The sequence below is a fragment of the Coregonus clupeaformis genome, chromosome 1 (genome assembly GCF_020615455.1).
Source record: "Coregonus clupeaformis isolate EN_2021a chromosome 1, ASM2061545v1, whole genome shotgun sequence".
Classification (NCBI taxonomy): domain Eukaryota; kingdom Metazoa; phylum Chordata; class Actinopteri; order Salmoniformes; family Salmonidae; genus Coregonus; species Coregonus clupeaformis.
The window spans coordinates 88,065,739-88,079,803 of NC_059192.1; the positions used below are offsets into that span (position 1 = coordinate 88,065,739).

The 14,065-nt window shown below is 48.9% G+C and overlaps 1 protein-coding gene across 1 annotated transcript in view; it reads left to right on the top strand.

Moving 5' to 3' along the window:
• The window catches only part of LOC121578210 (integrin alpha-9-like), a 224,420-nt gene that overhangs the window by 184,093 nt on the left and 26,262 nt on the right, over positions 1-14,065 (top strand). Inside the window, exons 24-26 of the mRNA XM_041892414.1 lie at positions 6,936-7,061; positions 7,510-7,629; positions 7,807-7,902. Of these exons, the coding sequence (XP_041748348.1) occupies positions 6,936-7,061; positions 7,510-7,629; positions 7,807-7,902 (342 nt within the window). The remainder of the gene's footprint in view (positions 1-6,935; positions 7,062-7,509; positions 7,630-7,806; positions 7,903-14,065) is intronic.

Sequence of the window (14,065 nt, forward strand, 5' to 3'; positions counted from 1 at the left end):
CTGTAGGGCAGTAGGAAGGCCTGGCATAGGGAGCAAACGACAGGCCTTAGAGAACCGGTCCACAACGACCAGTATAGTAGTATTCCCCTGCGAGGGGGGGAAGGTCAGTGACGAAGTCCACCGAGAGGTGAGACCATGGTCGTTGTGGAACGGGCAGGGGTTGTAACTTACCCCTAGGCAGATGTCTAGGCGCCTTACACTGGGCGCACACCGAGCAGGAGGAGACATAAACCCTCACATCCCTCACTAACGTGGGCCACCAGTACTTAGCACTAAGGCAGTGCACTGTCCGGCCAATACCAGGATGTCCTGAAGAGGGTGACGTGTGAGCCCAATAAATCAATCGATCCCGAACCTCGAGCGGGACGTACGTCCGACCCTCCGGGCATTGAGGAGGACTAGGGTCGGTGCGCAACGCCCGCTCGATCTCAGCATCGACCTCCCACACTACCGGTGCCACCAGACAAGACTCCGGCAGTATGGGAGTGGGCTCCACGGACCTCTCCTCCGTGTCATACCGCCGAGACAGTGCGTCTGCCTTACCGTTCTGTGACCCAGGGATGTACGTGATCTTAAATACGAACCGGGCCAAAAACATGTTCCACCGCGCCTGGCGAGGGTTCAGTCTCCTAGCTGCCCGGATGTACTCCAGATTACGGTGGTCAGCCAAAATGAGAAAAGGGTGTTGAGCCCCCTCAAGCCAATGCCTCCACACCTTTAGGGCCTGTACCACGGCTAACAGCTCCCTGTCCCCTACGTCATAATTTCGCTCCGCCGGACTGAGCTTTTTGGAATAAAAAGCACAGGGGCGGAGTTTAGGTGGCGTGCCGGACCGTTGCGAAAGCACGGCTCCTATACCGGCCTCTGACGCGTCCACCTCTACCTGAAATGGTAAAGAGGGATCCGGATGCGCCAGCACCGGAGCCGAAGTAAACAGGTCCTTCAGCCTCCCAAAAGCCCTGTCCGCCTCGGCTGACCACTGCAAACGCACCGGACCCCCCTTCAAAAGAGACGTTATGGGAGCTGCCACATGTCCAAAACCCCGGATAAACCTCCGGTAGTAATTTGCAAACCCCAAGAACTGCTGCACCTCTTTAACAGTGGTTGGAGTTTGCCAATTACGCACGGCTGACACCCGGTCAATCTCCATCTTCACCCCTGACGCAGACAACTGATAACCCAAAAAGGAGATCGACTCCTGGAAAAACAGACATTTCTCTGCCTTGACATACAGGTCGTGCTCCAACAGCCTCCTCAACACTCGGCGCACCAGGGCCACATGCTCGACTCGGGTAGACGAGTACACGAGAATGTCATCTATGTACACGACCACCCCCTGCCCCTGCATGTCCCTGAATATCTCATCCACAAATGATTGGAACACTGAAGGAGCGTTCATCAACCCGTATGGCATGACAATATACTCGTAATGCCCCGAGGTGGTACTAAACGCTGTCTTCCATTCATCGCCCTCTCTAATGCACACCAAGTTGTAAGCGCTCCTGAGATCCAATTTTGTGAAAAAACGCGCCCCGTGCAATGACTCCGTCATGGTCGCAATCAGAGGAAGTGGATAACTGTACTTCACCGTGATCTGATTGAGACTACGGTAATCAATGCACGGGCGTAACCCTCCATCCTTCTTCTTCACAAAAAAGAAACTCGAGGACGCAGGGGAAGTGGATGGCCGTATGTATCCTTGTCTCAGAGATTCGTCTATGTAAGTCTCCATAGCTCTTTTCTCCTCTTGAGACAGAGGATACACATGGCTCCGTGGGAGCGCAGCTCCTGCCTGGAGGTCTATCGCACAATCTCCCTGCCTATGAGGAGGTAACTGCGTCGCCCTCGACTTACTGAACACAATAGCCAAATCCTCATACTCGGGGGGAATGTGCAATGCGGGCACCTGGTTTGGACTCTCCACCGAGGTAGCCCCCACGGAAACACCTAAACATCGGCCCACACACTGGGCAGACCACTCCATCAGAGCCCTCTCCTGCCACGAAATAGACGGATTATGGATACTCAACCAGGGCATTCCCAGCACCACCGGATACGCAGGTGAGTCGATCAGAAATAGCTGGATAATCTCCTCATGACCCCCCTGCGTACACATCCTAAGTGGTGCCGTGACTTCCCTGATCAAGCCCGATCCTAACGGAAGGCTATCTAGGGCATGAACGGGGAATGGGACGTCAACAGGAAGAAGGGGAATCCCTAATTCTACACAAAATGTTCTATCAACAAAATTCCCAGCCGCGCCTGAATCTACCAGCGCCTTATGCTGGGAATGAGGTGCAACCTGTGGAAATCGCACAGGTATACAGACGTGCGCAACAGAGAGCTCTGGGTAAGTGGGGCGCCTACTCACCTGGAAGGACTCCCCAGTGCGGAGCCTGTCGTCTTCTCCCCTAGGAGACCCTCCCCAGCACCTAGCCGCGGTGTGTCCTCCACGGCCACAGTTGGTGCAGAGGACGGCCCCCTCGTGCTCCGACCCCTCCTCTCTCTAGCGCCAGCACCCCCGAGCTCCATAGGGCTCGGCTCGGGAGGTGCTGGAGGATGGAATGGACGGACCCCCTCGGAACGTCCGCGGGTAGCCAGCAGGGTGTCCAGCCTGATGGACATGTCCACTAACTGATCGAAAGAGAGGCTGGTATCCCTGCAGGCCAGCTCCCGACGGACGTCCTCTCGTAGACTACAGCGGTAGTGATCGATGAGGGCCCGCTCATTCCACCCTGCATCCGCCGCTAGAGTTCGGAATTCTAAAGTGAACTCCTGGGCGCTCCTCCTCCCCTGCCGGAGGTAGAACAGACGCTCCCCCGCCGCTTTCCCCTCAGGTGGATGGTCAAACACAGCCCTGAAGCGGCGGGAGAACTCAGAGTAGGTGATGGTGGTGGCGTCTATTCTCCTCCACTCGGCGTTGGCCCATTCCAACGCCTTGCCAGTAAGACAGGAGATGAGGGCGGACACGCTCTCGTGTCCCGAGGGCGCCGGGTGTACGGTGGCCAGGTATAGCTCCACCTGTAGAAGGAAGCCCTGACACCCGGCAGCGGTCCCATCATAGGCCCTCGGGAGCGAGAGCCGAATTCCCCTGGGTTCCGGAGCTTGAATGGGCTGACTGGCCGATGGTGATGGCACGGGAGGTGGAGTTGTGGGTGTCCCTCTGGTCTCCCAGCGTTGAAGGGTGTTAATCACGTCCTGCAGGGCGGTCCCGATACGAAGGATCTGATCGTTCTGCTCACAGACCCTATCCTCCAGAGACTCAGGTGCTGCTGCGGCTCCTGCTGATTCCATCCTTAAGGTGTGTGATTCTGTCAGTGGGTGCTGTAGGTGGGTGTGGTGCAGGAATCAGGCGCAGGACGCAGAAACTTAGTCCAAAAGACTTTAGTGAAAACTCACTCAATACACGAGCCAAAAAGCCCGGAGACGAGAGAATACGCACACAGGCGTAAACCAAAATGCGCACTAACATGTGCGAGAACCCTCCTAAAACAGAGGAGGAAAACAACGAAGTACAGATGACCAACAGTAGCGCACAAACACGACAGCGAGGACAATCACACACAACACCTGACAAACACAACGAGAACTTATAGGACACTAATGAGCGCTAAACAAAAACAGGTGTACAACATCAAGACAAAACCAAACGAACATCGAAACATACAACGGTGGCAGCTAGTACTCCGGAGACGACGACCGCCGAAGCCTGCCCGAGCAAGGAAGAGAGGCAGCCTCGGCCGAAACCGTGACATTCACAAAGACAAATCTGCCCGATTCCAGCCTTGCTGAAGCACCCCCAGATCATCACCAATCCTCCACCAAATTTCACAGTGGGTGCGAGACACTGTGGCTTGTAGGCCTCTCCAGGTCTCCGTCTAACCATTAGACAACCAGGTGTTAGACAAAGCTGAAAATTGGACTCATCAGAGATGATGACCTTACTCCAGTCCTCTAAGGTCCAATCCTTATGGTCTTTTGCAAACCTCAGCCTGGCTCTTCTTGGCTTCTCATTGATGAAGGGCTTTTTTCTAGCTTTGCACAACTTCAGCCCTACCCCTAGGAGCCTGTTTCGAACCGTCCTCGCCGTGCACTTCACCCCAGCTGCCGTTTGCCATTATTTTTGTAGGTCACTTGATGTCATCCTACAGTTGTTGAGTGACATTCGAATGAGTTGCCGGTCATCCCGGTCAGTAGAGAGTCGTTTTCACCCTCTGCCGGTCTGTAGCTTTGTTGTCCCCAATGTCTGCTGCTTGACCTTGTTCTTATGAACCGCCGTCTTTGACATTTTAAAGATGGAAGCAACCTGACGCTCACTGTATCTCTCTGCCAGTAAAGCCAGAATTGAACCTTTCTTTTCCTCACTCAAAACTTTCCTTTTCAACTCTTTTGGCATGGTCAATAGTTATTTTTTTTATTAATATTACTTTTGAGGTGCTATTAGCACTGTTTTTGCCATCCAGCTGGTCCTATTGCAAGAGGATAGTGATGACCACAGCAGTGGTTTTTATACTTTTCCCCGTTAAATAAGATTTGGTTCAGGTGATCACCTAATCAGTACCTAATTCAGTAGAATGAGGTGTGCCTGTGTTGGAATTCAACAGACACTGGAATGGAATGGCTGTCATACATGTAGAGATGCTGATTTAAGAGAAATTTGCAGTGGTCTCTTAATTTTTTCCAGAGTTGTATATATATATATACAGTGAGGGAAAAAAGTATTTGATCTTGTATGATTTTGTATGTTTGCCCACTGACAAAGACATGATCAGTCTATAATTTTAATGGTAGATTTATTTGAACAGTGAGAGACAGAATAACAACAAACAATCCAGATAAATGCATGTCAAAAATGTTATAAATTGATTTGCATTTTAATGAGGGAAATAAGTATTTGACCCCTCTGCAAAACTTAGTACTTGGTGGCAAAACCCTTGTTGGTAATCACAGTGGTCGTTTCTTGTAGTTGGCCACCAGGTTTGCACACATCTCAGGAGGGATTTTGTTCCACTCCTCTTTGCAGATCTTCTCCAAGTCATTAAGGTTTCGAGGCTGACGTTTGGCAAATCGAACCTTCATTTCCCTCCACAGATTTTCTATGGGATTAAGGTCTGGAGACTGGCTAGGCCACTCCAGGACCTTAATGTGCTTCTTCTTGAGCCACTCCTTTGTTGCCTTGGCCGTGTGTTTTGGGTCATTGTCATGCTGGAATACCCATCCACGACCCATTTTCAATGCCCTGGCTGAGAGAAGGAGGTTCTCACACAATATTTGACAGTACATGGCCCCGTCCATCGTCCCTTTGATGCGGTGAAGTTGTCCTGTCCCCTTAGCAGAAAAACACCCCCAAAGCATAATGTTTCCACCTCCATGTTTGATGGTGGGGATGGTGTTCTTGGGGTCATAGGCAGCATTCCTCCTCCTCCAAACACGGCGAGTTGAGTTGATGCCAAAGAGCTCGATTTTGGTCTCATCTGACCACAACACTTTCACCCAGTTCTCCTCTGAATCATTCCGATGTTCATTGGCAAACTTCAGACGGTACTGTATATGTGCTTTCTTGAGCAGGGGGACCTTGCGGGCGCTGCAGGATTTCAGTCCTTCACGGCGTAGTGTGTTACCAATTGTTTTCTTGGTGACTATGGTCCCAGCTGCCTTGAGATCATTGACAAGATCCTCCCATGTAGTTCTGGGCTGATTCCTCACCGTTCTCATGATCATTGCAACTCCACGAGGTGAGATCTTGCATGGAGCCCCAGGCCGAGGGAGATTGACAGTTCTTTTGTGTTTCTTCCATTTGCGAATAATCGCACCAACTGTTGTCACCTTCTCACCAAGCTGCTTGGTGATGGTCTTGTAGCCCATTCCAGCCTAGTGTAGGTCTACAATCTTGTCCCTGACATCCTTGGAGAGCTCTTTGGTCTTGGCCATGGTGGAGAGTTTGGAATCTGATTGATTGATTGCTTCTGTGGACAGGTTTCTTTTATACAGGTAACAAGCTGAGATTAGGAGCACTCCCTTTAGAGTGTGCTCCGAATCTCAGCTCGTTACCTGTATAAAAGACACCTGGGAGCCAGAACTCTTTCTGATTGAGAGGGGGTCAAATACTTATTTCCCTCATTAAAATGCAAATCAATTAATAACATTTTTGACATGCGTTTTTCTGGATTTTTGTTGTTGTTATTCTGTCTCTCACTGTTCAAATAAACTTACCATTAAAATTATAGACTGATCATGTCTTTGTCAGTGGGCAAACGTACAAAATCAGCAGGGGATCAAATACTTTTTTCCCTCACTGTATATATTTTATTCAGTCGGATAAACACTCCAAACAGCCTACCCGACCGCTCGGAGGCGTCCGCATGGTCCTAAAACACACCATTGCCTTGTTTTGTATCACATTCCAATGCTAAAACTGGGGGGGACAGAAATGCAATTTCATAATGTGGGGGGACATGTCCGTCCCCAGTGAAAGTTGTGCCCCTGCTTTAAAACAAGTAAAAACCAATAAACATATTGTAAAATCTTAAAAATTATGAGAAATATATCAGTGGGTCTTTAAAGTAAAATTATTGGTTTCTCTCAGGAGAGTCCTCTACTCACCAGGAGAATGTGTCGTCTCTCTCAGGAGAGTCGTCTACTCACCTATAGAATGTGTCGTCTTTCTCAGGAGAGTCCTCTACTCACCTGTAGAATGTGTTGTCTCCCTCAGGAGTCCTCTACTCACCTGTAGAATGTGTTGTCTCTCTCAGGAGTCCTCTACTCACCTGTAGAATGTGTTGTACAACATTCCTGAGATATTTCTCTCTCCAACTTCCATCCTCCTCCTCCCATCCTCCTCTTTCCATCCTCCTCCTCCCTTCCTCATCTCCCTCCTCTTCCTCCCTCCTCCTCCTCCTCCCATCCTATCTCCTCCTCTTCCTCTGTCTCCCCAGGTGGCGGAGGGGCAAGGGAACTGCACCTCCCATAGGAACACCCAGCCCTGTTCCATCCCCCAGGACAGAGAGAGTATCTTCCACACCATGTTCGCATTCTTCACCAAGTCTGGACGCAGGGTCCTGGTAAATAAACAGAGAGAAAGAGAGACACACACAAACAAAGAGAGAGAGGGCCCATACACTCACACACCGATGCAGACGCACCCACCCATGAACACACACAGACAGATGCATGCACACACACACACACCTTGACGGTCCCAGTCAGTGGACTTTTAGGTTCACTGAAAGTGTTTCCCTTGGTGATGTATCATGTGTGTGCTGTGTAACATCTGTTCATCTCTCTCTCTCTCTCTCTCTCTCTCTCTCTCTCTCTCTCTCTCTCTCTCTCTCTCTCTCTCTCTCTCTCTCTCTCTCTCTCTCTCTCTCTCTCTCTCTCTCTCTCTCTCTCTCTCTCTCTCTCTCTCTCTCTCTTTCTCTTTCTTGCTTTCGCTTTCCCTCTCTCGCTTTCGCTCTCGCTTTCCCTCTTTCTCTGTCTCTCCCCCTCTCTCCCATCCCATCCCTCCAACAGGACTGTGACCGGCCAGGGAGAGCATGTTTAACCATCTCATGTACTCTGGGCTCCCAGTCCAAAGAGGAAGCTGTCAGTATAGATGTGAAACTTCTACTAAACACAGAGATACTGAAGAGGGTAAGCATATGGATATTACATAGTTGTTACATGTTGTTACATCGTTGTTACATGGTTAGTATATTTTTGTTTTACTTAGGCTAATAATGTTTATTACAGTATGGATCTGAAGGAAGTTGCATGAATCCCCCCTCCCCCTTCTCTCTCTCTCTCACACACACACACACCTACCTACAGGACAGCTCGTCGCTGATCCAGTTCGTGACTAGGGGTAATGTGAGAGTGGACGGGAGGGCAATAGAGGTACTGCAGGGGCTACCAGAAGACACTTCAGTAAGTACATCACTCTGAAGGATTACTTTATACTATTCCAGGTATTCCTTAAAGAGGTAGGGTTTCAAGTGTCTCCGGAAGGTGGTCAGTGACTCCGCTGTCCTGGCATCGTGGGAGAGCTTGTTCCACCAATGGGGTGCCAGAGCAGTGAATAGCTTTGACTGGGCTGAGCGGGAACTGTGCTTCTGTAAAGGTAGGGGGGCTAGCAGGCCAGAGGTGGATGACCGTAGTGCCCTCGTTTGGGTGTAGGGTCTGATCAGAGCCTGAAGGTAAGGAGGTGCCGTTCCCCTCACAGCTCCGTAGGCAAGCACCATGGTTTTGTAGTAGATGCGAGCCTCAACTGGAAGCCAGTGGAGTGTGCGGAGGAGTGGGGTGACATGAGAGAACTTGGGAAGGTTGAACACCAGACGGGCTGCAGTGTTCTGGATAAGTTGTAGGGGTTTAATGGCACAGGCAGGGAGCCCAGCCAACAGCGAGTTGCAGTAATCCAGACGGGAGATGACAAGTGCCTGGATTAGGACCTGTGCCGCTTTCTGTGTAAGGTAGGGTCGTACTCTGCGAATGTTGTAGAGCATGAACCTGCAGGATCGGGTCACCGCTTTGATGTTAGCGGAGAACGACAGGGTGTTGCCCAGGGTCATGCTAAGGTTCTTTGCACTCTGGGAGGAGGACACAATGGAGTTGTCAACCGTGATGGCGAGATCATGGAGCGGGCAGTCCTTCCCCAGGAGGAAGAGCAGCTCCGTCTTGTCGAGGTTCAGCTTGAGGTGGTGATCCGACATCCACACTGATATGTCTGCCAGACATGCAGAGATGCGATTCGCACACCTTGTTATCAGTTAATTGTGTGTCGTCTGCGTAGCAATGATAGGAGAGACCATGTGAGGATATGACAGAGCCAAGTGACTTGGTGTATAGAGAGAATAGGAGAGGGCCTAGAACTGAGCCCTGGGGGACACCAGTGGTGAGAGCGAGTGGTGCGGAGACAGATTCTCACCACACCACCTGGTAGGAGCGACCTGTCAGGTAGGACGCAATCCAAGAGTGAGCAGCGCCGGAGATGCCCAACTCGGAGAAGGTGGAGAGGAGGATCTGATGGTTCACAGTATCAAAGGCAGCAGATAGGTCTAGAAGGATAAGAGCAGCGGAGAGAGAGTTAGCTTTAGCAGTGCGGAGAGCCTCCGTGACACAGAGAAGAGCAGTCTCAGTTGAATGACCAGTCTTGAAACCTGACTGGTTTGGATCAAGAAGGTCATTCTGAGAGAGATAACAGGAGAGTTGGCTAGAGACGGCACACTCAAGAGTTAAAGAGCAGCAGTAAAATACCAGTAGCGAGGCTATATACATGGGGTACCAGTACAGAGTCAATGTGCGGGGGCACCGGTTAGTCAAGGTAATTGAGGTAATATGTACAGTTGAAGTCAGAAGTTTACATACACCTTAGCCACATACATTTAAACTCAGTTTTTCACAATTCTTGACATTTAATCCTAGTAAAACTTCCCTGTCTTAGGTCAGCTGGGATCACCACTTTATTTTAAGAATGTGAAATGTCAGAATAATAGTAGAGAGAATGATTTATTTTAGTTTTTATTTATTTATACACTCAATTAGTATTTGGTAGCATTGCCTTTAAATTGTTTAACTTGGGTCAAACATTTCAGGTAGCATTCCACAAGCTTCCCACAATAAGTTGGGTGAATTTTGGCCCATTCCTCCTGACAGAGCTGGAGTAACTGAGTCAGGTTTGTAGGCCTCCTTGCTCACACACGCTTTTTCAGTTCTGCCCACACATTTTCTATAGAATTGAGGTCAGGGCTTTGTGATGGCCACTCCAATACCTTGACTTTGTTGTCCTTAAGCCATTTTGCCACAACTTTGGAAGTATGCTTGGGGTCATTGTCCATTTGGAAGACCCATTTGTAACCAAGCTTTAACTTCCTGACTGTTGTCTTGAGATGTTGCTTCAATATATCCACATAATTTTCCTTCCTCATGATGCCATCTATTTTCTGAAGTGCACTAGTCCCTCCTGCAGCAAAGCACCCCCACAGCATGATGCTGCCACCCCCATGCTTCACGGTTAGGATGGTGTATGAAAATGTATGCACTCACTCACTAAGTCGCTCTGGATAAGAGCGTCTGCTAAATGACTAAAATGTCAAACTTGTTCTTCGGCTTGCAATCAACCCCCTTTTTCATCCAAACATAACGATGGTCATTATGGACAAACAGTTATATTTTTGTTTCATCAGACCAGAAGACATTTCTCCAAAAAGTACGATCTTTGTCCCCATGTGCAGTTGCAAACCATAGTCTGGCTTTTTTATGGCGGTTTTGGAGCAGTGGCTTCTTCCTTGCTGAGCGGCCTTTCAGGTTATGTCGATATAGGACTCTTTTTACTATGGATATAGATACTTTTGTACCTGTTTCCTCCAGCATCTTCACAAGGTCCTTTGCTGTTGTTCTGGGATTGATTTGCACTTTTCGCACCAAAGTACATTCATCTCTAGGAGACAGAACGCATCTCATTCCTGAGCGGTATGACGGCTGCGTCGTCCCATGGTGTTTATACTTGCGTACTATTGTTTGTACAGATGAACGTGGTACCTCAGGCATTTGAAAATTGCTCCCAAGGATGAACCAGACTTGTGGAGGTCTACAATTCTTTTTCTGAGGTCTTGGCTGATTTATTTTGATTTTCCCATGATGCCAAGCAAAGAGGCACAGAATTTGAAGGTATGCCTTGAAATACATCCACAGGTACACCTACAATTGACTCAAATGATGTCAATTAGCCTATCAGAAGCTTCTAAAGCCATGACATCATTTTCTGGAATTTTCCAAGCTGTTCAAAGGCACAGTCAACTTAGTGTATGTAAACTTCTGACCAACTGGAATTGGAATAGAGTGAATTATAAGTGAAAGTCCAGGTAGCTATTTGATTATCTGTTTAGGAGTCTTATGACTTGGGGATAGAAGCCTTTTGGACCTAGACTTGGCACTCCGGTACCGCTTGCCATGCGGTAGCAGAGAGAACAGTCTATGACTAGGGTGGCTGGAGTCTTTGACCATTTATAGGGCCTTCCTCTGACACCGCCTGGTATAGAGGTCCTGGATGGCAGGAAGTTTGGCCCCAGTGATGTACTGGGCCTTACGCTCTACCCTCTGTAGTGCCTTGCGGTCGGAGGCCGAGCAGTTGCCATACCAGGCAGTGATGCAACCAGTCAGGATGCTCTCTGGTGCAGCAGTATAACTTTTTGAGAATCTGAGGACCCATACCAAATCTTTTCAGTCTCCTGTGGGGGAATAGGCTTTGTCGTGCCCTCTTTACGTCTGTCTTGGTGTGTTTAGACCATGATAGTTTGTTGGTGATGTGGACACCAAGGAACTTGAAGCTCTCAACCTGCTCCACTACAGCCCCGTCGATGCGAATGGGGGCGTGATTGGTCCTCTTTTTCCTGTAGTCCACAATCATTTCCTTTGTGTTGATCACGTTGAGGGAGAGGTTGTTATCTTGGCACCACACGGCCAGGTCTCTGACCTCCTCCCTATAGGCTGTCTCATCGTTGTCAGTGATCAGGCCTACCACTGTTGTCGTCTGCAAACTTAATGATGGTGTTGGAGTCGTGCCTGGCCATGCAGTCATGGGTGAACAGGGAGTACAGGAGGGGACTGAGCACGCACCCCTGAGGGGCCCCCGTGTTGAGGATCAGCGTGGCAGATGTGTTGTTACCTACCCTTACCACCTGGGGGCGGCCCGTCAGGAAGTCCAGGATCCAGTTGCAGAGTGAGGTGTTTAGTCCCAGGGTCCTTAGCTTAGTGATGAGCTTTGAGGGCACAATGGTGTTGAACGCTGAGCTGTAGTCAATGAATAGCATTCTCACGTAGGTGTTCCTTTTGTCCAGGTGGGAAAAGTGCAGTGTGGAATGCAATAGAGATTGCATCATCTGTGGATCTGTTAGGGCGGTATGCAAATTGGAGTGGGTCTAGGGTATCCGGGATAATGGTGTTGATGTGAGCCGTGACCAGCTTTTCAATGCACTTCATGGCTACAGACGTGAGTGCTATGGGTCGGTAGTCATTTAGGCAGGTTACCTTAGTGTTCAATCAGCGTGTTGGATCAGTTTCAGCATGCAGTAGACACATCATGATGTCAGTGAGACATTCTAACAGCCAGTTTATTGCTGTGATGTGCCTCAGCCAGCCCTGAGGGGTGAATCTAGAAGCTGAATCTAATGGAGATTGAAGCCTGGGGAACAGCTGGAGGCAGGAAGCCAGATCAACCTGGACGTCATGGGGGTTGTGGCGGTGTTGTATTTGGGGGTCCTCAGCTGTGGTCCTCAAGGACAAGATCTCCTCAGAGAGAGCAGGGTAGCACACACACACACAGGGCAGCAGGCCTCGATGCGTTGAGTGATTGGATGTGCCTGTGGTGCAGTGGAATGAAGTGATGAGCGCTCGGCAATCACTTATCCCAGATCCTCTCAGCTGATTACGTTGATGACCTCCAGACCCCAGCTCGCAGCTCCATCTCCTGACCTAGTCCCCACCGCGCTGCTGCGTGACCCCCAGGCCCCAAGAGGAGCTTGGCTAATTCAGCCGCTGAATCAGACGAGACTGTGAATGTGTGAATGTGTCCGTTCCCTACTGCTCTCCCAGCACTTAGTGACTACTTTAATTTCCCCCAGCTACACCTCCCACCCCCCTGAGCGTCTGGTCAATTCACTACCTTAAACCACTACTGATAAATGATAGGAGAATACAAATAATCTGCTGTGTCCGTTATAATCTCAGTGACTCGATTTAAATGGTTCCTTACGTGTTAGTACCCGTAGACATTTGTTCAATATTGATAGCTCAGCACAAACTCAGCTGGAGTCAGTCAGTCAGAGTACGGATCAGAACCTAACATACTGTATGTTTCCATTGCACATGCACATACACGTTTTAGTGGTTTGGCTTCCATAACGACAGAAGGTACAGTTCCACGATGGGAGGGAAATCAAAGAAGAAATGTGGAAAAGCATTCTGGAGGAGATGCAGTTAAAAGAAGATTTTCCTGGCCGTCTTCTTGGTCTGTCTTCTCTGTCCTGGTTTTTCGGTCAGTGTTGCGTTTTTCATGACACATTTGGATCCTAAAATCCCATGAGGACTGGAGTCTCACACGGTGAAGCGGTCTGATAACACTGAGGCTGTATCCCAAATGGCACGTATTCTCTATGGACCCTACCTGGTCAATAGTAGTGCACTATATAGGGAATAGGGTGCCATTTGGGATGCAGCCTGACTGAATTCTTAACTTAACATGTTACAGTATTCCTTTTTGCTATGCACCATATTCCAGTTGGAATGCTGTGTTATTGTGTCTGACATCTAGGAAGGAGTGATTTCCTGCCCAGACCCACAACCCAGACCCAGACCCACAGACCTGGGTTCAAATAATAATATTTTAGATCTTTCTTCAATAATGTGAGAGTTTGCTCTAGCCTGCCTGCACTGTCAGATGGGCGGGCTTTGCAGTTTTGGGCCAGGAAAGCTCAATCAAGCACAGATCAAGTATTTGTTTGTTTTCAAATATTTCAAATAGGATTTGAACCCAGGTCTGTCACAGACCCAGACAGACCTGGGTGCTGGTTAGCATCAGTAGTGAAAACTGTGAAACACTGTATTTTATCTGAAACCTCCACAGTTTCTTCTCCACCCAGCTGTACTGTAGTATCCATTCTTCATACTTATAATCCCTTTACTGTATCCTTGGCGCGCACACACACACACACACACACATACACAAACACACAAACACACACACACTTCTCCAGTTAGCGACCGGGCCATGTCTCCCCTCCAGAGACATTATTTAGGCTAGCCCTTTCTCTGGCCTTGGAGGTTGTCACTTAGGAACAGTATTTAGCTTAGCATACAGTACTTATCTTAGTTTACAGTACTTATCTTAGTTTACAGTACTTACAGTGCTTAGCTTATTTTACAGCACTTAGAGTACCTAGCTTATCTTACAGTACTTACAGTACCTAGCTTATCTTACAGTACTTAGTTTATCTTACAGTACATTCAGTACTTAGCTTATTTTACAGTACGTACAGTACTTACAGTGCTTGGCTTAGCTGACAGTGCTTAGCTTACAGTGCTTAGCTTATCTTAC